The 21,500-nt window shown below is 33.0% G+C and overlaps 2 protein-coding genes and 1 non-coding gene across 4 annotated transcripts; all 3 read left to right on the forward strand.

The window, feature by feature from the left end:
• The first annotated feature begins 4,155 nt into the window (after positions 1-4,155).
• LOC114724708 (OBERON-like protein) lies at positions 4,156-7,868 on the forward strand. 2 transcript variants are annotated; one of them, XM_028911136.1, is made up of 4 exons: positions 4,156-4,468; positions 4,615-4,734; positions 5,275-6,376; positions 6,936-7,543. In XM_028911136.1, exons 3-4 carry the CDS (start codon positions 5,290-5,292, stop codon positions 7,541-7,543), a joined length of 1,695 nt encoding a protein of 564 aa, XP_028766969.1. In that variant the 5' UTR covers positions 4,156-4,468; positions 4,615-4,734; positions 5,275-5,289. The 2 variants fall into 2 exon arrangements, with proteins under 2 accessions (XP_028766969.1, XP_028766960.1); XM_028911127.1 differs by lacking the exons at positions 4,156-4,468; positions 4,615-4,734 and having other exon boundaries at positions 5,242-6,376; positions 6,936-7,868.
• A 695-nt stretch (positions 7,869-8,563) lies between these two features.
• On the forward strand, positions 8,564-8,662 carry LOC114724807 (U6 spliceosomal RNA). The gene has a single exon (XR_003738353.1). It is a non-coding gene; the product is annotated as a U6 spliceosomal RNA (small nuclear RNA).
• A 5,112-nt stretch (positions 8,663-13,774) lies between these two features.
• LOC114724719 (membrane protein of ER body-like protein) lies at positions 13,775-19,581 on the forward strand. The gene is made up of 10 exons (XM_028911150.1): positions 13,775-13,907; positions 14,540-14,671; positions 14,800-15,162; positions 15,289-15,327; positions 16,006-16,125; positions 16,575-16,733; positions 17,098-17,292; positions 17,918-18,088; positions 18,786-18,847; positions 19,015-19,581. Exons 1-10 carry the CDS (start codon positions 13,775-13,777, stop codon positions 19,477-19,479), a joined length of 1,839 nt encoding a protein of 612 aa, XP_028766983.1. The 3' UTR covers positions 19,480-19,581.
• Positions 19,582-21,500: the final 1,919 nt, after the last annotated feature.

A 21,500-nucleotide genomic window follows, 5' to 3' on the forward strand; every position in this document is an offset into this window, starting at 1 on the left:
TATAAATAAATTAGTTAATCATATCAAATGTGACATGATCTTGGTAAAATATCCCAGTTTAATATCAGATTATATATTAGCTTATAAGTTAAGTAAATTAATCTGAAAAAAGTTAATAAACATAAGAGATAATATATATTGAGGTTATATATTTAGAACCAAATCTAACACCAAACTAGTTTTTATAGTAATAAGCTATGTTTGGCATCACATTGAGAAGAAAAAAGCTACCTTGAGAAGCAAGAAGCTCATTGAAATCTCAAAAATGATGTTTAGATTAACTTTTGAGCAAAATGACTTTTAGACCAAAAGTCATGGTAAAGTGGAAATAACTTTTTGTTGGCTTCTTGTTGTTTTTGGCTCTTTTCCCTTTTTTTTTTGAAGAATTAAACTCTCTGAAATTAATTCTTTTTTATAAAAGTATGTCCAAATATAAATTATCTTACACTAATTTACTGTTTTACTATTATGTCAACTTTAATTTGTAAAAATTTTACAAACATCAATTCAAACAAGCTCATATGGACTTTCTTATGTCACCAAGAGTACTAATCACAAAGCCGTTGGCTGAATGCTTCTTACCAATTGAAGTCAAAACCTGCAGCCCATCCTTATAAGGGTCCTATACTACTACTGAGCACTCCAATGTTGTCTTATTAAAATCCATCATTATTCCTTACACGGCTCTGTATCCTTTATTTTCTTTATCACACAAATTTGGAGAATCTCTACAGCTAATCTCTGAATTTGGTTCAGTACTTACGAGAGTGAGAAAAGAAAAGAAAAGAAAAAGCCATTAAAACAAGACTTTTCGCCATTAGAGTACTATACTGATGCTCTCTCTGGCTAGTACTAAGGTCATTATCACCACCAAAAGTTCAAATTCAACAGGAACATGGTTAATCTTAAACACAAGGAACATGTCCTCCGCATTATATATTTTAATTAATGTTGTTATGTTTTCGTGAGTTGACTCATGGCTCCATATAAATAATAGATTTACCTTTCTCAGTTGGTGTGTGAAGAGTGTGAAGAATGGAAGGCTTACTGAAGCAGTGGAAGGAGGAGGCAGAAGCAGAAGCAGAGGTTGAAGAAGAAGTGGGCTTAGTCAGGGCAAGTCATCACCTTTACTAGTTCAGATATTCATGTGCAAGGTACGCTACATTTAAGGTCTATGGATTTAATAGCTAAATATCTTTTTTTTTTTTTTGAACATATAAATATTTTATTTTATTTCTTTTTAAAAGGTGGAATGTAAGATAAAATTTTTGTCCCTAAAAATTTGTTTTTTCTTGCCATGCAATAATCAACATCTTTGTTTTTTTTCCAACCCGTTTTTATCTTCAGTATTTAGTAGTCCTGCGTCCTGACTGTGTAAAAGTGAATGGCAAAAATTTTCTTCTTCTTATTGCGTTTTCACTGAAAAGGTTAGTGAAGAACCGTACAAAACAAATACTACCTCCGTTCCTATTTATAAGACCTCATTTATAGATTATAAATGAGGTTTTATAATTAGAAACAGAGGTAGTAAAATCATATTGAGAGCTTTAGCAAACATAAATTTGCTTGTTCGTTGGCTTCCCTTACAAATAATAATGCTTCTAAACCTTTTTCGAGCTCACGCTTTACCCAGTTGAGACTTTGTTCTCCTGCAGAAACATCACAAGCAGAAATTCAAAGAGTTTATCTGCAGCACATTTGGTTTATGCTCTTTGTTAAGCTGATTAGTAGTGGGCTTTTTGTGAAATTCAAAAATGAGTTTCTTTTTTGCTTTTTATGGTTCAAGAAACATCAGATTTAGGAGGACTGTTTATAGTTCCTTGTTCAATAAAATTCATATAATGCAGGGCAAGAGATTTCTGAAATAAAGGATGATTCCACTGACATTGAGAAGAAGGACATGACTTCACCTTCCTCTGATCCTATTATTCTTGGGGATTCGACTCCTCCCAAGAATGTGCCATCAGGGAAAAAAGTGGGTTTTTTTTTTCCTACTTAGAAAAATGAGTTTCTGTTTTGCCTTTATAGTTCAAGGAACATCAGATTTAGGAAGAATCTTTACAATTCGTTGTATTTAATAAAGTTCATGTAATGGAGGGCAAGAAATTTCTGAAACAAAAGACAATTCTAGCTTCAGTGACATTGAGAAGAAGAACATAACTTTATCTTCCCCTGATCCTATTATTTATAGGGATTCAACTCCTCCCAAGAACTATATCTGGAAAGCCTATATCAGAAGCCACCCACACAAGGATTCTATGTCCTAATTGTCGGGCTTGCATCCAGAAAGTTTTGATTTTAGATCAAGTAAAGGAAGAACCTGATGCTCCTGCACAATCTATTCCACAATTTGATAGATTCAGATGCTCAACATGTTTCAGTTTTCTCATCCTAATAGGTGAAGTATTCAAGAAAATTGGAGCATTGCAGAGAATATATGTAACTTGTTGTGGAATTTTATATGTATTTATATTGATATGAGCATAAGTTAAAGAAACTTTTCCACATTTTTGAAGAGTTAATTGAGTCTTTCCTTGGTTGGTGCGTGACAAAGAAGGTAAAGTGTTTCATGAGTCTGTTTTAGTTTATTGGACTGCTTATGCATACAAAAAACACTTATTTGACTTCTTGAATGAGCTTAACATTTGAATACTGTTTTTGGGGCACCCTTAGATTTTGGGATGTTACCATTAAGCGAATTAACCATTAAACAGAGGTTTAATAACTGATAGTAAATCTCCTTGATGCTGAACTGAGATGTCTTCATTTACCCTTGCCAATGAAAACATTGTACAAGTGCAGAATTCACTAGATCAGTTTAAAGAACCTTTCTGACTCAACTTTTGGCGTTTGGATGAATCTTGATCCCTAAACGCTAAAATCAATCCAAGTGCCTTATTAAGCTTAACCAAATATTGACCTAGCTAAATTCTAGACAATATCTTATTTTTCATTGCTAACTATTTCCTCTCCTATTTTTCCTTTTCCTAAATATTGAGGTCAGATGTTATATCTATTGCTAGCTGTGACAATACTCCTATTAGGCCTGATATTATTGGGGAAAATGGATATATTGCCTTTTTATTCCATTTCATTTTCTGGGTTATCTTAAAACCATTATCTGCAGTTTCTTGTTGTGCATCATAAAATGAAAGAACCTATTGAATCTTAGGATTATATCCACTAAAAGCAATTATTCTTCAGAACAACAATCTCATCAGACCTCATACATTATTGTCTTCAATGTTTCGTTGATCTCCAATTACATATACTTGATCCTAATTACATATTACATATACCTAATTGCATGTCCTTGATCTCGAGTTGCATATGCTTGATCTTAATTGCATATTAAGGATACTTAGTCACATATATGATCTAATTGCATATCGTTGATCTTAATTATATACTACCTCCGGTCCTTAATATAAAACCCTGTTTGACTTTTATTTTGGTCCTAAATAAAAGACCCCAATCCATTTTGTCTCTCATATTTACTCAATTTTTTTCAAGATAGTCCTTCTAATAATTATAGTTTTAGTCAATACACTTGATTAATAAGGATATTTTAGGAAAGACAACACCTATTTAGGACAAATAACTAGCTCAATTTACTTCTTTAATCTCCTCAAATTAGTCAACTGGCTCTTATAATTAGGACCGGAGGTAGTATCCTTGATTTCCAATTGCATATGTTTGATCCTAATTGCATATGTTTGATCCTAATTGCATATTAAGGATACTTAGTTACATATATAATCTAATTGCATATCGTTGATCTTAATTGTATATTTTTGATCTTTAGTTACATATACTTGATCCTAATTACATTTTATTAAGAGTATTGTGATCATTTTTTTCCCGTTTTTAATTCCCCAAAAGAAACTCAAAAGTTCAAGTCATATTCTACAATTAACTTTTTAAATGAGGATTTCCCCCAACTTTCCCCTAAAATTAACTAGCTTATGTGTCAAGGACGCGAGTCGTTTGTATTGATATGAGGGTGTTATTGTAATTAAAATATTTGCCTTTTCTTTCCTCCTCTTTTCGCGTCCATCCAAACAACCGAGTTCCCTTTGTTACTCCCTTCTCTCCCCTTTCATTCTTTTCTCCCAATTTTTCGAAGTTTTTGTATTTTGGTCAACGGGGTCATCAGAGTTATCTTTCCCTGATTGCAAAAATTCCCTTGCCCTAATCGAATTCGATTCTCTCACAGACTCACAACTCTCTCTCAGAAATCAGATTCAGAGTTCACGGCATCACGATTCAGTCAAGCACGCGGCTTCCTTCTCTTCTTCTTCTTCGTCCCTTTCCAGCAGCTCTCTCCTCCCGTCCTCGTCGTTCCTTTTTCATCTCAGGTTCAGAGTCAACGTTCTGCGCCGTCGTTCCGGCTCTCTCGCTCGTCGTTCTGGGCCACCGCCGTTGCTTCTCCTCCTTTCCCACTCTGAATCTGCCTCGCCCTTTCCAGGTGCATTTCCTTGTGCTATAATTTTTTTCTTTCTTTGTTTTTTTTTTTTTCCCGATTTTCTCTGAAAATTGACTTCTTCTTGTTTTTTTTTTTTTTTGCTTCTTCTTGCTTTTGCCTTTCTCGGCTGCTCCCTCTCACTCATCTAGTGATCCTCTCATGCTTCTACGAAACTGAAGTGTGAAATCTAAAGGTGAAGCTCGCTTGCTCTCTGGTTCTTGTTCCCTTCCAGTCATCTCATCTCCTCGGCTTATTGTATCAGGATTTAGGTAAGACATTGATTGTTGATATGATTATGCTACTGGTCTGTTTTCTGCTCATTCAAATTGCCTTCTCTCTAGTTCGCATATCCCAACGCTGATATAATAATTCCCTGAAATAGACTTGAATATACGAGCTCCAAAATCCGTATTTTAAATTAGTTGTGGTTGTTTATACTATCCATCTGTAACTTTTGATCTTAACTCCTCATTGAGTTGCTGATAGTTTGTGCAAACAAGCACGGCTAATTTTGAATACTTTACTAGGTGATTTGTTTCGGGGCTCGCATATTCATGTCTATATAACAGTCCATATAGAGATTTTTCTTTTGAAAAAATATAAATTGTCTATTTCCCTTGTTTGTTTGAGTTCCTCATCTATTGCAAATTTTAGCATTATATTCAGCCTTTATGAATTAAATGAGAATGACTACAATGAAGGTATCATAATTATGGCGGTTAATAATATTACATATAGTCACTGCTGCCGCAGTCACTGACAAAGTTTAACTTTTGATGGGGGTGACCTCTGGCTCCAATATCAACCAGCAATCGTCTTCTAAAATGCTACCTCCACGCCAGCAATCTCGTGTTGGAGGACTGCAAACTTCACTCTCCCTAGTTTCTTCAGATCCTCGTCTCTCTCCTGAGGAACCTCGATCAAACTCTGACAATATTCGAGAATCTCCTACTGAAAGTGCTAGTTCACGAGAAACCTGGCCCACTGCTGAAGCTATTGCTGCAAAAAAAATGGCAAATGGGAAGGCTGAGGATGATTGCCCTGAGCTGTCAGTCATTCGTCGTGTTTCTAGTGCTGACAAAATCACCCTTCAGGACATAGGAAGAGAAAGGGTTGACATAATATCTGAAAAGATGCATCGTCTACCTGATGAATTTTTAGAAGAGCTGAAGAACAGCCTACGAGTGATCCTTGAGGGAGGGAATGGTTCACAGCACAGGGAGGAATTCTTCACTTTGCAGAGGCTTGTTCAAAGTCGAACTGATTTAACGGCCAAGACATTGATCAGAGCACATCGTGTGCAGCTTGAAATCCTCGTTGCTATTAATACTGGAATTCAGGCATTTTTGCATCCCAACATCAGTCTTTCACAACCTTCCCTCATTGAGATCTTTGTGTACAAGAGATGCAGAAATATAGCTTGTCAGAACCAGCTTCCTGCTGATGACTGTACCTGTGAAATATGCACCAGCAGGAATGGTTTCTGCAATCTCTGCATGTGTGTAATCTGCAACAAGTTTGACTTTGAAGTAAATACGTGCCGCTGGATTGGGTGTGATTTATGCTCCCACTGGACTCATACAGATTGTGCCATTCGTGATCAACTTATTTGCATGGGCCCTTCTGCAAAGAGTGGTGCAGGACCAAGCGAAATGGTTTTCAGGTGCCAAGCATGCAAGAGGACTTCAGAGCTGTTGGGTTGGGTTAAAGATGTTTTTCAGCATTGTGCGCCATCATGGGATGGGGAGGCTTTAATGAGGGAACTTGATTTTGTTAGTAGGATCTTTCATGGTAGTAAAGACCCCAGAGGGTGGAAACTGTTTTGGAAGTGTGATGAGCTAAAGGAGAAAATGAAAAGTGGAATGGTGGAACCAAATGCTGCATGCAGTGCAATATTGATGTTTTTCCAGGGTAAGAATGATTCCTTTTTTTCTTTGGACTGTTGAATCATGCAATTTCTGCCTTAGTATAGACCTTGCTTGGTTTTATACGTAGTAAAAGAATACATTTTTATGCTTGACATCCCCCCCCAAAAAAAAAAAAAGTATTGTGTTTGATAATGCCAGGCATGTTCATTCTGATACCAGAAACAAGTATTTACAATACATAAAAGCTAGATATTATGAAAGGGTGTAGTGATTTTAGCTTGAAGCGTGATATCTTTTATAATGATTGTACATGTGAACATATACAATGATGTAGTGTGATTCATATAGCTGACCCCACCTAGTGGGATAAGGCTTATTGTTTTTGTTGTTGTACATGTAAACATGTACGAAGAAGCGGCTAGCAAGAGATATGATTTAACAAATCTATAAATCTATAAATAAGTAAACAAATAAATGAAGGCATTAATTCTTTGTTCATTAATTAATTGATACATTGGAATTTTGTCTTTTAATTTGGCCGGGGGCTTTTCCCAAGCATTTACTTTTCCCCATGTTCTAACTGATGATTTTCCTTAATGAAGAGCTTGAGGTGGACTCCCCAAAGAGCCTTGAAAATGGAGAAAGTGGAAGGATGATTGCTCCACAGGACGCATGCAATAGAATTGCTGAAGTAGTGCAGGAGGCTATAAGAAAAATGGAAATGGTAGCTGATGAGAAGATGAGAATGTTCAAGAAGGCTCGCTTGGCTCTTGATGCTTGTGATCAAGAATTGGCAGATAAGGCGAGGGAAGCAGCAGAACTCAAGATGGACAGGCAAAAAAAGAAATCACAGATAGAAGAACTGGAGAGAATTGTAAGGCTTAAAACTGCAGAGGCTGATATGTTCCAGCTTAAGGCTAATGAGGCTAAACGAGAGGCTGAGAAGCTTCAGAGAATTGCTCTTGCCAAATCGGATAAATCAGAGGAAGAATATACTAGCAACTACTTGAAACAACGATTAAGTGAGGCTGAAGCTGAGAAGCAATATCTCTATGAGAAGATCAAACTGCAGGAGAGTTCTCGTGCTTCGCAGAGTAGTGGTGGTGACCCATCTCAGATTCTGATGTATTCCAAGATCCATGATCTGCTTTTACCTCCTAAGGCAGATAGTCAGCCTAACGAGCGTCACCCATTCCGAACAAATCCATGATTATTTGTTCTGTTTGTGTTTTACTCTTTTGCCATATTCAAGAATATCTTCTGTTGAACCATTAGTCAAGAGTCAATCAAATCCCTATTAATCTTCGTTTGTATTGAGAAGATCTTAGTGGATGCTTAAAGCAGTTGAATCTAGGCTTGTTCTGTCCAGTATTATGTGTAGTCTTGCTTTTGTAGCAGTAGTATTTTGTTCTTCTTTTGAATTAGAAAGGAAGACGAACTGACCCTGTGGGGAATAGAACCGTCTACCTCCCCCGTGCAACGGGCTGCTTTGCCGCTAGGGCAATACACCTAATGGGAAAGTAGTTTTTTCTGTAGTGACTCTCTCTGCGAGTGCTATAGTTTTGAGGTTGTGGTAGACTACAGTGTTGTTTTATGCCATATATTTGAGTTGCATCATTGGGCTCAAGGCCAGATACATTTGCTGATAGAGTCGTTTATCCTATATTTTTTATCAAGGGCTACCTCAACAATTGATTGTAAAATGATATAGGGCCGTTGGGCCAGAATTCATATGGGCTGGGCTGATTAGGGGTTGGCCATGAGGTCTGGGCCACCCTGTTTTTATTTTATTTTTTAATAATAAATAAATAAATTTTCTTAAAAACCAATAAGTTTCATGTAGCTTTTTATATATTATAACTCACGCATCTATTATCTCATAATGAGTTTGAATTTATAATCTCACTTAAGAAAGACCTAATACAGAAGCTTGGTCATTGGTGATTTGGTGGGCAAGACCCACAACCATTAAATTTCATGCTTTAAGGTTGTGGTGTAATTTTATGATCTGAATTTGAAGTTCTTTGAAAAATAAAGTTTATATATTTAATGCAATCATGGTTTTTTATTCTTTAATTTTATAATATTTATATTGTGTTGTATTAGTTTATCCTTATAACTTGTTAGTGTAAGTTGCTTTGTTATTATTAAAACTTTTTAATAATTATATTTCTTACTTAAAATTTTATAATAATTTTACCAATAATTTTACGGGCTTGGTCCCAGTCCAGTCTCTATGGAGACATTTGATAAAGTTGGAACGATAAAAGATTAGTTTAGTTCTTGTGCAAGGATGACACGCACAAATTGAGGAATTTTGTCTCTTCAAATCGGTTCTTGCTTCTTATGCAAGTCTGCGTCCTTTCATGGGTGTTTTGACTATTTTCTTTTATCATTAGTTCGCAGATTCTGTGCAGATCTCATAAATCTGGTTACGATTCACGAGACGAAAGTGGAAAAAAAGCGCCAATTTAATTATTTAAAAAAAAAAACAGTATTGGCGCCATTACAAGGTGCTAATAATGCCCCGTGGCCAATACTGTTCACAGAGGGTAGGGACAGTGATGTTATTTAGGAAGAACTAAAATGAAATCTTAGGGGAAAAAATAATTATTATCTCCTGTTTTAATTATAAATTTTATTTATAAACTACAAATAAGGTCTTATAATTAGGACTGGAAGTAGTATAAAATAAGTTCTCAAATTTTTCTTTTTCTATTCTGAAATCTTGTCATTACAGGCTGTTTAAATTATTATTGAAACTTTTTAATAATTTTTTTTAAGACTTTATTATAATTCACCCTAATATTTATAATTTGTTAATTAGAGCATAAATTAAACGTTGTGCCGCATTTTTCAAGAGTTAGTAGTCGGCTATTTCCTGTGTTGGTGCGTGGCAAAGACGGCAAAGTGTTTCATGAGTATACTTAATTTATGGGAAAATTACTTAATTTATGAGTCTCATTGACTTTGAATTTTTATTGGACAGGTCATACGCACAAAAACACTTACCACTGTGGTAACTAATATAAATCATTTATAACACATTTTTTCATATTGAAAAATAGATTAAATTGAGAAAAATTTTCAATTTTACCTTTATTAATGTTCTTTCTCTATGTTTATAAATTATTCTTATACCTCTTCCATCTTTTTCTCTTTCTAATGAGAATTAAATAAGAATAAGATTAAAAAAATAAACCCTAAATATACTAGTAGTTATTTACATTTAGGATTAAAAAAATTTTTCCTATAAGTGATTTATATTTAGAATCGGAATGGTATTGATCTTCTTCTAAAAAGAATAGTTTCACCTTGGATTTTGGAATGTTGTTATCAAGCAAATTAATCATTTACACCCTCTGTCCCTTATTATAAAAGAAAACAGCTATCAAAATCATGCGATTCAAAATATTAGTTAAATTTAGTCAAAAATAATAAATGTGTAACATGATTTTTTTAATTATACCTTCCACCCCTAATTGTACTCTTATTTGTAAAGAGAGTACAATTAATTTAATAAATAGATACTACCTCCGGTCCTAATTATAAGACCCAGTTGACTTATTTGAGGAAATTAAGGAAGTAAGTTAGGTTAGTTATTTGTAATAAATAAGTGTTGTCATTCCTAAAATATCCTTGCTAATCAAATGTATTGACTAGAACTATCATTATTAGAAGGACTATCTTGGAAAAAAAAGCATAAATATGAGAGAAAAAATGGATTTGAGTCTTATAATTAGAACCAAACAAAAAGTCAAATGGGGTCTTATATTAAGGACCGGAGGTAGTATTTATTATCAAAAAATAATGAATAATATTTTTAATAATGATAAAGGTGAAAAGATTAATCTAAAATTTATTTTTTAATATTTAAAGATATTACTATGAGAGAAATTATTTTTTATAAAAGGACATGGAGGCAGTATAATTATGTCATATCAATATTCACCACAAACATAAAACATAACCTTATCTCCTTGATGCTGAATTAAGATGTAAAGTGTCTACTTTTGCCCGTGAAATCAATGTAGAAGTCAATCAAAAGAACCTTTTCAACAGTCTTTAACTTGTCTTTTGTATTAATTTATAATTCCTAAAATTTACAATTGACTCAAGTGTTTTATTAAATCATTTTTCAGTAATTCTTGGATCACAGAGCTTCAATATGGCTGCTAGCCGTTGGAGTTTGGACCACTGGTGATAGTGGGATTTTTTAAATAAAAAAAAACTATGGTCATTTACTGATAAATTTCGGGGTTGTTACATGTCATTGTCCCTTTTTTTTTTAATTATTTGAACTTGACATTTTTTTGGTATTTTTTTAGTGAAACTAAAGCCGTCATCAAACAGCCCCCTCTTGGGATACAAAGAAATTTGACATGTTTTGTCGTATATGACATGAAATGTTAAAAATAAATCATATTATTTTTTATTGATAAATATATTTTTAATGCTATTTATAAATTATGAGTAGTGCCATTTGTATAGATTACTTTTTTTTATTGAAATATAATCGTAAAAATCATTAAGAATTGAGTTTTCAAAAATATAAAAGAAAAAGAAAAACTTTCTTGTAAAATAAGACAAAATGTGTCTATATTCAACATTAAAATAAAATAAAAACTGAGCTTTTTAACACAGAAGTCAGACCGAAATGGTAAATGTGTGTGTGTTTAAATATATACATATGTGTGTGTGTGTGTGTATTCAAGAAATTAAGCTGATCACAAGTTGTTATAGTTTGAAACCTGCATCATTCACATTTGACGTGTCAAACAATGGCTGATATAGGAAAATAAACAGCCATATATTAGTTGCACACTTGGACTAATTTATTTAACAAGTATATATACAACTTCAATACTCCTCTGGTCCTTAATATAAGACCAATTTAACTAATTTGATTAGATTAAGGAAGTTAGGTAAGTTAGTTAATTATAAGAAAAGTGACACATTTTTCCCAAAATACCATAATCATCTTTTTTAATACCCCCTCTCCCTCTTCTACTGATTATGGGTGAGAGAGTTTCTATAGGGGTAATTTAGAGAAAATTAATAAATATGAGAAATGGGTCTTATATTTAGGATCAAAACCAACTTAAGAATTGAGTCCTATATTAAGGACCGGAGGAGTATTATATTAATATCATATGGATTGCTAATTCCTTCTTCTAACCACCAAATTTATGAATTAAATTAAATATTCTAAATTTGGTCTAACTTTGATGGTTCTAGAAGCAGGGATTTATATTCAAATTGCAGCAAGGTTTCTCATGCATTCTCAATATTGACATAAAGTAGGCCTACTTTATATTAAGACACAAATTAGGAGACCAACTTGGCCTCTCTTTGGTTCTTCTGAATAAAACAGATTTGCCATGAAGCCATATAAAGGCTAAAGCTAATTCCTAGGAGCGATATGCTCATTCCATATGTTAACTACCAAAAAATTCAAATAAGTTAGGTTGATACTTTATTTAATCATGTGCATTTGAACTATTATTTGGTAAAAAAATTTTAATAAGAATATTAAAAAAAAAGACTGTAAATATGAAAGATAAAATAGACTAAAGTATTATATTTAGAACCAAATTCAATCTCTCAATTAGCTTTTATATTAAAGACTGAAGGTAGTAGTATGAGCATTGACTTCCTTAAAAACATGATCAAGAGTGATTGTTCATTTCTAGCTACTTAACTACTTTTGATAAATTAACAAATTCAAATAAATTAATTAATCATAACAGACGTGACATGATTTTCGTAAAATATCTTAGTTTAACATGGGATTATATATTAGTTTATAAGTTAGGTAGATTAATTAAAAAATAATAAATACAAAAAATAATATAGATTGAGATTATATATTTAGGCTGTGTTTGGGTGACACCCCAAACTATAGTTTGGGGAATAAATCACCCAAACACCCACCCAAAAACCAAAACCATGGTTTTGGAAAAAGCAAAAAAAATTTTGCTTTTGGAGAAAAAAAGGAGAGTGTGAGAGCCTATAGGATATGTATCTTGTTATTTTTTTTATAAACATATTTTTTTATAAACATATTTAATCTTATATTTTATAAATATATATACATATTAATTATTTATTAATTATATTATCTTATGTATTATTAATTATGTTAATAAAAAATATATTATTAACAATTTTATTCCTTCAAATTAAAATATATCATAAAATCTATTTTTTCTGTAATTATCATATTAACTTATGTCTTTTTTTTTAGTAATTTGTATATATAAAAAGTGCTTCTGATAATAACTATCCAAACACTCTCATTTCTCAAAATCACTTTTTCATAAAATCTATTCTTTCCAAAATCTATTCTTCCCAGAATTTATTCTCTAGAATCACTTTTCTAAACTACGGTTTGGTTTCATCCAAACACACCTTTAGAAACAAATCTAACATCAAACTAGTTTTTATAGTAGGAGCAACAAGGAGTAAAAAGCTGTGCTTGGCATCACATTGAGAAAGAAAAAAGTCACCTTAAGAAACAAGAAGCTCATTGAAGCCTCAAAATAATGTTTGGATTACCTTTTGAGCAAAATGACTTTTAGACCAAAAGTCATGGTAAAATTGGAAGAATTTTTTGTTGACTTCTAGTTGTTTTTGGCCTCTTTTTTTTTTGTTGAAGAATTGAACTTTCTGGAATTAATTTTTTATATTATAAAAGTATATCCAAAAATAAATTATCTTACACTAATTTATATTATCTCAACTTCAATTTGTAAAAGTTACTTTTACAAACATAAATTCAAACAAGCTCATATGAACTTTCATGTCACCGAGAGTATTACTATTAATCACATAGCCGTTGGGTGAATGCTTCTAATCAATTAAAGACAAAACCTGCAATCCATCCTTATATGGGTCCTGTACCCTCAAATGTTGTCTTTTAAAATCCATCCTTGTTCCTTACATGGCTCTGTATCCTTTATTTTCTTTATCTCATAAATTGGGAGAATCTCTAAAGCTGATTTCTGAATCTGGTTCAGTAGAGAGAAAAAAAGAAAAAGCTATTAAAACAAGAATTGTCGCCATTAGAGTACTGTGCTGATGCTCTCTCTGGTCAGTGCGAAGGTCATTATCATTTATGATCACCAAACTTTCAAATTCAACATCAAAGCCTCTGAACATCGAGCTCTAGCTTCCTCCTGCTGGACAGCTTCCATTCACACAATAGACAGTACAGACAAAGTATTTATTTTTTGTTTTTTGGTTTGAAAATGGTTAATCTTAAACACGAGGAACATGTCCTCCATATCATATATATATATATATATATATATATATATTTCTTGTTTAGAATCCATACTATATATTTTAATTAATGTTGTCATGTTTTCGTGAGTTGACTCATGGCTCTATATAAATAATAGATTTACCTTTCTCAGTTGGTGTGTGAAGAGTGTGAAGAATGGAGGGCTTGCTGAAGCAGTGGAAGGAGGAGGCAGAAGCAGAAGCAGAGGTTGAAGAAGAAGTGGGCTTAGTCAGACGACAAGCTCACGAGCAAGTCACCACCTTTACTGGTTCAGATATTCATATCCAAGGTGCGCTACATTCAATGTCTATGGATTTAATAAATAAATATCCATTTTTTTGGAACATATAAATATATCTTCTTCTTTTTTTTTTTACAAGGTTGAATGTAAGATAAAATTTGTCTTCCAAAATTCGTTTTTTCTTGCCATGCAACGATCAACATGCTTTCTTTTTTGTTTTTTTTCACCCAGTTTTATCTTCAGTATTTAGTAGTCCTGAGTCCAATAGTAAAATTTTCTTCTTCTTCTTCTTAGCTTTTAAGTTTTAACTGAGAAGGTTTGTGAAGAACCCTACAAAACAAATAAAATCACATTGAGAGCTCTAGCAAGCTAATAAATTTGCCCGTTCATTGGCTTCCCTTACAAATATTCATCTTTCTAAAACTTTTTCGACCTTACGCTTTTTCCAGTTGCATACTTTGTTTTTCCTATTTGTTCTCCTCCTGCAGAAACATCACAAGCAGAAATTCAAAGAGTTTATCTGCAACACATTTGGTTTATGCTCTTTGTTAAGATGATTAACAAGTTGGCTTTTATGAAATTCAAAAAGGAGTTTCTGTTTTGCTTTTTATGGTTCAAGGAACATCAGATTTCGGAGGACTTCTCATAGTTCCTTATTCAATAAAATTCATACAATACAGGGCAAGAGATTTCTGAAACAAAGGACGATTCCGGTGGCATTGAGAAGAAGGACACGACTTCACCTTCCTCTGATCCTATTATTCCTGGGGATTCAACTCCTCCCAAGAATGTGACCATTCAAACTGAAAAAAGTGGGTTCCTCTTTTATTTTTCTACTTACAAAAATGAATTTCTGTTTTGCCTTTATGGTTCGAGGACCAATCAGATTTAGGAGGACTCTTTACAGTTCTTTATATTTAATAAAGGTCATGTAATGCAGGGCAAGAAATTTCTGAAACCAAGGACGGTTCCAGTTTCAGTGACATTGAGAAGAAAAACATAACTTTACCCTCCTCTGATCCTATTATTTACAGGGATGCAACTCTTCCCAAGAATGTGGCAGTTGAAAGTGAAAGAGTTGGCGTAATAACAGAGAATATTCAATTAGCCAAAGAACTATATCTGGAAAGTCTATATCTGAAGCCACCCACACAAGGATTCTATTGTCCTAATTGTCGGGCTTGCATCCAGAAAGTTTTGATTTTGGATCCAGTAAGGGAAGAACCTGATACTCCTGCACAATCTCATCCACAATTTGAAAGATTCAGATGCTCAACATGCTTCAGTTTTCTCATCCCAATAGGTGAAATATTCAACATAACTGGTGCATTGCACAGAATATAAGCACCTTGTTATGGGATTTTATATTTACTTACATTGATATGAGCATAAGTTGAAAAAAAAAAAATTCTTCTACATTTTTGGACAGGTAGTTGGGTCCTTCCTTGGTTGGTGCGTGACAAAGAAGGTAAGCTGTTTTATGAGTCTGTTTTTAATATATTGGACTGCTTATACATACAACAGAACACTTGTTTGGCTTCTTGAATGAGCTTAACATCTCTATACTGTTTCTGGGGCACCCTAGGATTTTGGGATGTTATCATTAAGGATATTAACCATTTAACAGAAGTTTAATAGCTGATAGTTAATCTCCTTGACGCTGACCTAAGATGTCTTCATTTACCCTTGCCAGTGAAATCAATGTACAAGTGCTAAAGTTAGTTTGGAGAACCTTTCCGACTCAACTTTTGGCTTTTGGATCAATCTTGATTCCTAAAATCTAAAATCAATCCAAGTGCTTTATTAAGATAATCCAAATATTGACCTACCTAAATTTTAGACATTCTCTTATTTTGCACTGCTACCTCTTTCCTCTCCTATTTTTCCTTCACCTATATATTGAGGTCAAATATTATGTCCATTGCTGGCTGTGACAATGGGGAAAAGGATACACTGTCTTTTTATTCCATTTTATTTTCTGGGTTATCTTAAAATCATTAGCTGTGGATTCCTATTGCTTATCATAAAATGGAAGAGCTTATTGAATCTTAGGAATATATCTAATAAAGGCAATTATTGTTTAGAAGAGTAAGCTCATCACACTTCATGCATTGTTGTCTTCAATATTCTATTATTTTTCCAACAGAAGTAACTGAAGATGCACCAAAAACTAAGGTTCCACCCCCAGAAGAAGTTCCCCCTCATTCAGGAAGTCAAATGTTGCAACCTGAACCAATAATCACTGATGGTGCACATAAAACTCAAGGTAAGCGTAGTCCTTTCTTTGTTTAATTGTTTTGGATATCTCAAACGGTTAATCAAGTTCACCAAAAAGACCATACTAAGTACCATATGGTACATTTATATGCAATGACTTTATGGGGTTTGAAGTAGAGAGAAAACCGAGAAGAGAAGAAGGCTTCATCTTTGTACATACACTCCGCTCATGTCAAACTATAAAGACTAATCATAGCCATTCTATGTGTCACTTAAGAATTTTTCATTCAATGTGATGTGAGAATAATTATAGCTTAGTAAATCATGAACTTATAGGAATTAATAAACATTTTCTTTTTCTCCTTCCTAACTTCTACTCTCTTGAGCTTTTTCAAAATTATATACGAGACAATCACAAGTCCTTCATCAGTCATCAACTATTTTTTCACATAATCTGCATATCTGGGAAATAATCTCTAAAATATCTCAAATTTCCAGAAGATGAACAAGGCCCAGATGGATCTAGAACCAAACCTTCACGTTGGGGAGTTTTGGCTAGTGCTTCAGCCATTGCTGTACAGAAAAAACCTGAAGTTGATATTTCAAAAATTCCAGAACGGCGACCAGCCGAGAATGGGGTAGATGGAGCAAGCACAGGTATACAGAATAGTACTTTTGGCATTATGGCATATTCAAATGTTTAAGTCTTCTTATTCATGAAAATAATTTCTCATTTAACAGACAATACTGAAGATAAAAAAATGAAAGTGATCTAAAAATGTTCTGAAGCCTAAATCATGGACTTAGTGAGAGTAAATGAGATAGGAGAGATCTGGAAATAAGAAAACATGGGTTCAACGAGTGTAATAGCAGATAGCCTGACCGTATTTTTACTCTGTTGAGTTTTTATCAAAATTATATACTGTATAGCGGTATCACAAGTCTTTTACCAGTCATAGACTATTTTTCACATGATCTGCCTATTTTTGAAGTAATCTCTAAAGCAGCGTCAAATTGCCAGATCTATCACATCAAATTATTGATGTCCCAGAAGGTGAACAAGGCCCAGATGGATCTAGAGCCAAACCTTCACAGTGGGGACTTTTGGCTAGTGCTTCAGCGATTGCTATACCAAAAAAACCTCAAGTAGATATTTCAAAAATTCCAGAACAACAAAAACCAATTGACGAGGCTGCAGATGTCGGGGTAAGCACAGGTATGAATAAAAACATTGCTGCCATCATGATATTTTCAAACACTTAAAGATTTCATGTTCATGATAATAGTTCTTAATTCAACAGAACACTAAGGATAAAAAAATGAAAGTGATTTAAAAATGTGCTTAAGCCTAAATCATGGACTTCACATATTTTGAATGAGATAGAAGGGATCTTGGAAAACGAAAACACGGTACAATGAATTTAATAGAAGATAAAGCGCACATATTTTAAGGGCATTTAACTTGCAACAGTTAGGAGTCATACTTTCTGAGTACAACCAAAAACCATTTTTCCACCTTTTTGTACATTGCCCAACACATGAAATGTGGTCCTTCTTCAGTGTATCCCTCAGACCCTAGCATGTCCCTCTAGTTAAAATGGTTTCTGAGTAAACTAGATTGTAGGGCTCATACTTTACATAGAGTCTAAGGAAGCTACATTATTATGGCTTCTGTTGCTTCTAGTGGATGCTTCTGTTAACAATCTATCAGTACTCAATGATTTTGACCTTCTTTACAATTCAATCCTAAAAATCATGTCTTATGTTCATTATTTTGCATCTTAGAAATTCTGGCACTGTGATATATTGCAATGAAGTGATGAGGCGTATTCATTGAACAGAGCCCCTAGGAAGTACAACATCGGCTTCTACAACTACAGCAGGTGCAGTTCAAGAACCAGGAAGCGGAAAGACATGGGATATTCCGAAAAGCATAGTGTACGGTGGTCTGATTGAATCTATTGCAAGCCTTAGCATTGTGGCATCTTCAGCAAGTGCAGATGCTACAACATGTAAGACTTAAATCTTTCTTCATTTCTTTGTTCTCCCTTTCTTTTGCTTCTGAAATTATTTTTAATAAGACTATTGGATTAGTATTCTGTTTGAAATAATCCAAATATCCCTGAAGGGGTGTCAAAGGGTCTTAATTTTGATTCTTAATCTGTCTTGTTGTAACAAATCTAACTCTAAAATATTTTTTCGGCTTTAAATAAGTCATGAAATTTGATCACTAAAGATTTTATTGTATCAGCATGCATATTACCGAAAGGAACTACTGCATATCATCATTAAGCCTGCAAAGTTACTTTTTTTGGTTAAATCAGTATCATGGCCACTTGGCCACATAATCTCATTAAATTAGTGCCTTTAGCTTTTAATTTGTACCATATCTCTATTCTTGTAGGTTATGATATGCTAAATTAGTGTCATTTAAACGGAATGGTATGTTAGAGCATATATAAGAATATAAAATTAAAAAATTAGTTTAGCACGAAACAAAATTGGGGCACTAGAGTGAAACAATTCATAAATTTGAGGGATCAAAATGAAAATTTAAGCATAAATAACCAGTTCACCAGTTAGATAGCATAGTTAAAAATTGTCAGAGGTTTTAATGAACATACAACAAAGTAATAGGTATTATTAGAGTCATATTTGCATATTACTTTGATCTAACGATATTCTTCTATCCACCAAATTTATTGGCAGTGAGCATTCTGGCTCTATCTCTTGCAAACCTGATCGGAGGACTTTTCATCCTTGTTCATCATGTGAGTTTATTTCAAAACCCACATTTACTTTGAAATTATCAATATTACTCAATATGTCAAGATTTGATATAAAATATAAAGCCATGATAGTTCAGTTCACACTTCATGTGCTGCAAAAAAAAAAAAAAAAAGCTTGCTGCCATTGAAACTTACACATGGATTTACAGATGTGGGACCTGAAATCGGAGCAACAAGGCACAAATGAACTTGTGGATCGATACTATCTTTCTCTAGGGAAGAGGGAGAATTTCTATCTTCATGTGTTCATAGCCACACTATCATTCATCATATTTGGGATAGTGCCACCATTAGTGTATGGCTTGACCTTCTATGAGATCAACAATAAGGATCTGACCCTTGTGGCTGTTGCCGGAGCTTCTGTAATATGCATCACTCTACTGTCCATTGCAAAAACTTACATTCAGAGGCCAAATAGTTATCTCACATATCTCAAAACAGTGATTTACTATCTCAGCACTGGAGCTCTGAGTTCTGTACTTTCTTACTTGGCTGGTGTTCTTATAAGGAAACTTCTGGAGAAGCTTGGATTTGGCTCAGAAAGCTCACTCGGTTTTACCTTGACGCTGCCTGAGATGAGTATAACTGAGAAGCCTAGATTTGGATCCTACTGACAAGCATGGATACTTCATGGAATAGAGATTGATTGTAACTTGAAGCAATGAGGGAGCTTAGGTTTTAATTAGGGATTTAATTCTTTTAGGCTAAGATTTAATTCTACATAGGAGTTGGGCAAATTAGGATTGGTAGTCTTTGATTGTTGAATATTATTGAATTAGCAATTGAGCCTTGTGAATTTTGTTCCCTTCTCTTTCATTTTCTCTTTATGCTCTCTGGTTTTACATCAGAGTGGCATCAACTTTTTTTTTTGGGCTAAGCACAGGTTTTTTTTTTATTAGAGACAATTCTATTTGAAGTACTATTAAGTACTAAACGTGGGCACATTCTTAATAAAAATTTAAACTTTAATTTATCATATTGTTAGAGACTAACCTTTTTTATTAAACTTAGTCTTAAGCCTACCCGTCGAATAGTTAGGTGTTGATTTTTATTTCTATGCTCAAACCCAACCAACATTTTTATGTAACAATAACATTAACACAGAATTTTTTAAACCATATTTAATAGATTTTTAAACAAAAGCATCAAATATAACATCCGATTACATAAATTGTTTAAACCTGGGCAGATACGTCAAGATCGGTTTCCATTTATTTAATCCAATATTTATTAAGAACAAAATATTAGCTGTTTTATAAATTTTCATAAATCCTTTGACAATATATATATATATATATATATATATATATGGCCATATTATGACAGGTTGTCTTCATGGTGTAATGATATAATGCTCATGTGATGGATTTTCTCTTGGCGGAACACGAACATTGAAGGAATTATGGGAGGGACGTGTTTACGTGTGTTTATTTATTTATTTTGGCCATCAAAGACATGTTTTATTTAATTTATGGATTATTCTGATGAAGGCTCTTTCCTCCCTCTTATGATTTTTCTTTATTGCTATATATCAAATCTCTTGTAAAAATCAAAAAAAAAAAAAGTGAAGCCTCTTCTGTAATTTTAATAATACAAATAGTAATAATAATGTGTATGTGGAGGCATACGCAGTTATTTATCCTTTTAACTGAACACGTGTTTCACGAACACATTAATGACAAGTCGGTACTTAGCTGTTCTTAAATGAATTTGATGTAAAAATGAATAAATAATAATCTTCCGATCCTTAATATAGGACTCAATTGTTAAGTTGATTTTGATCCTAAATATAAGATCCACTTTTTATATTTATCAATTTTCTCTAAACTATCCCTACGAATACTCTCTCAACTATAATCAAGTAAAGGAGGGAGAAGAGGTATTAAGAAAGATGATTATGGTGTTTTAGAAAAAACATGTCACATTTTTTATAATTAACTAACTTACCTAACTTTATTAATCTAATCAACATAGTTAAATAAGTCTTATATTAAGGATTGGAAGAGTAAATTTTTTTTAATTTAATTTGTGTACAACTAGTATTTAAATACTTCTCTGGTCCTATTTATACGGCAAAGAAAAGATATTTTTTTGTTGTTTTCGGATAATTAAATGATATAGTTAATGTGTTCATACTTGCTTTAGATTAACATATCCAAGATTGCGCCTTGGTCTTGTTTTGCCTTTGTGGGGAAAACTGTTTTATGATGAACTTTTCTATCTTTTAATCTCTGAAATCTAAATAAAGTATAAAACAAGTTAGCTCAAGCACGTGGAACAAGGAGTTTTTGGTCCGCATGAACTTCCAAGTCTATTTTGGAAATTAATTAAATTAATTTTGAAAATTAATCAAATTAATGGGATATTTGGATTATATTTTTAAAAATAATTTTGTAGAGTTCGAGATAAATATATGAGAAAAATTTTATTTTAATTTGTATGAAAGTACTGATTTTGGATTTATCAAACTCTCCCTAAATAGACAGCTTAGTGTTGTATTGGTCAGGCAGAGTCTTAATTAATATTTTTAAAAATACTCTTATTTACAATCCCCCCTCATTTTTTAATTGAACAATAATGTAACTAGCTTCACCAAAACCAAACTTGACTTTAGAAGATCCTAACATATTGTATA

This window comes from Neltuma alba, unplaced genomic scaffold (assembly GCF_004799145.2).
Source record: "Neltuma alba isolate B1F8T4 unplaced genomic scaffold, ASM479914v2 tig00002384_pilon, whole genome shotgun sequence".
Classification (NCBI taxonomy): domain Eukaryota; kingdom Viridiplantae; phylum Streptophyta; class Magnoliopsida; order Fabales; family Fabaceae; genus Neltuma; species Neltuma alba.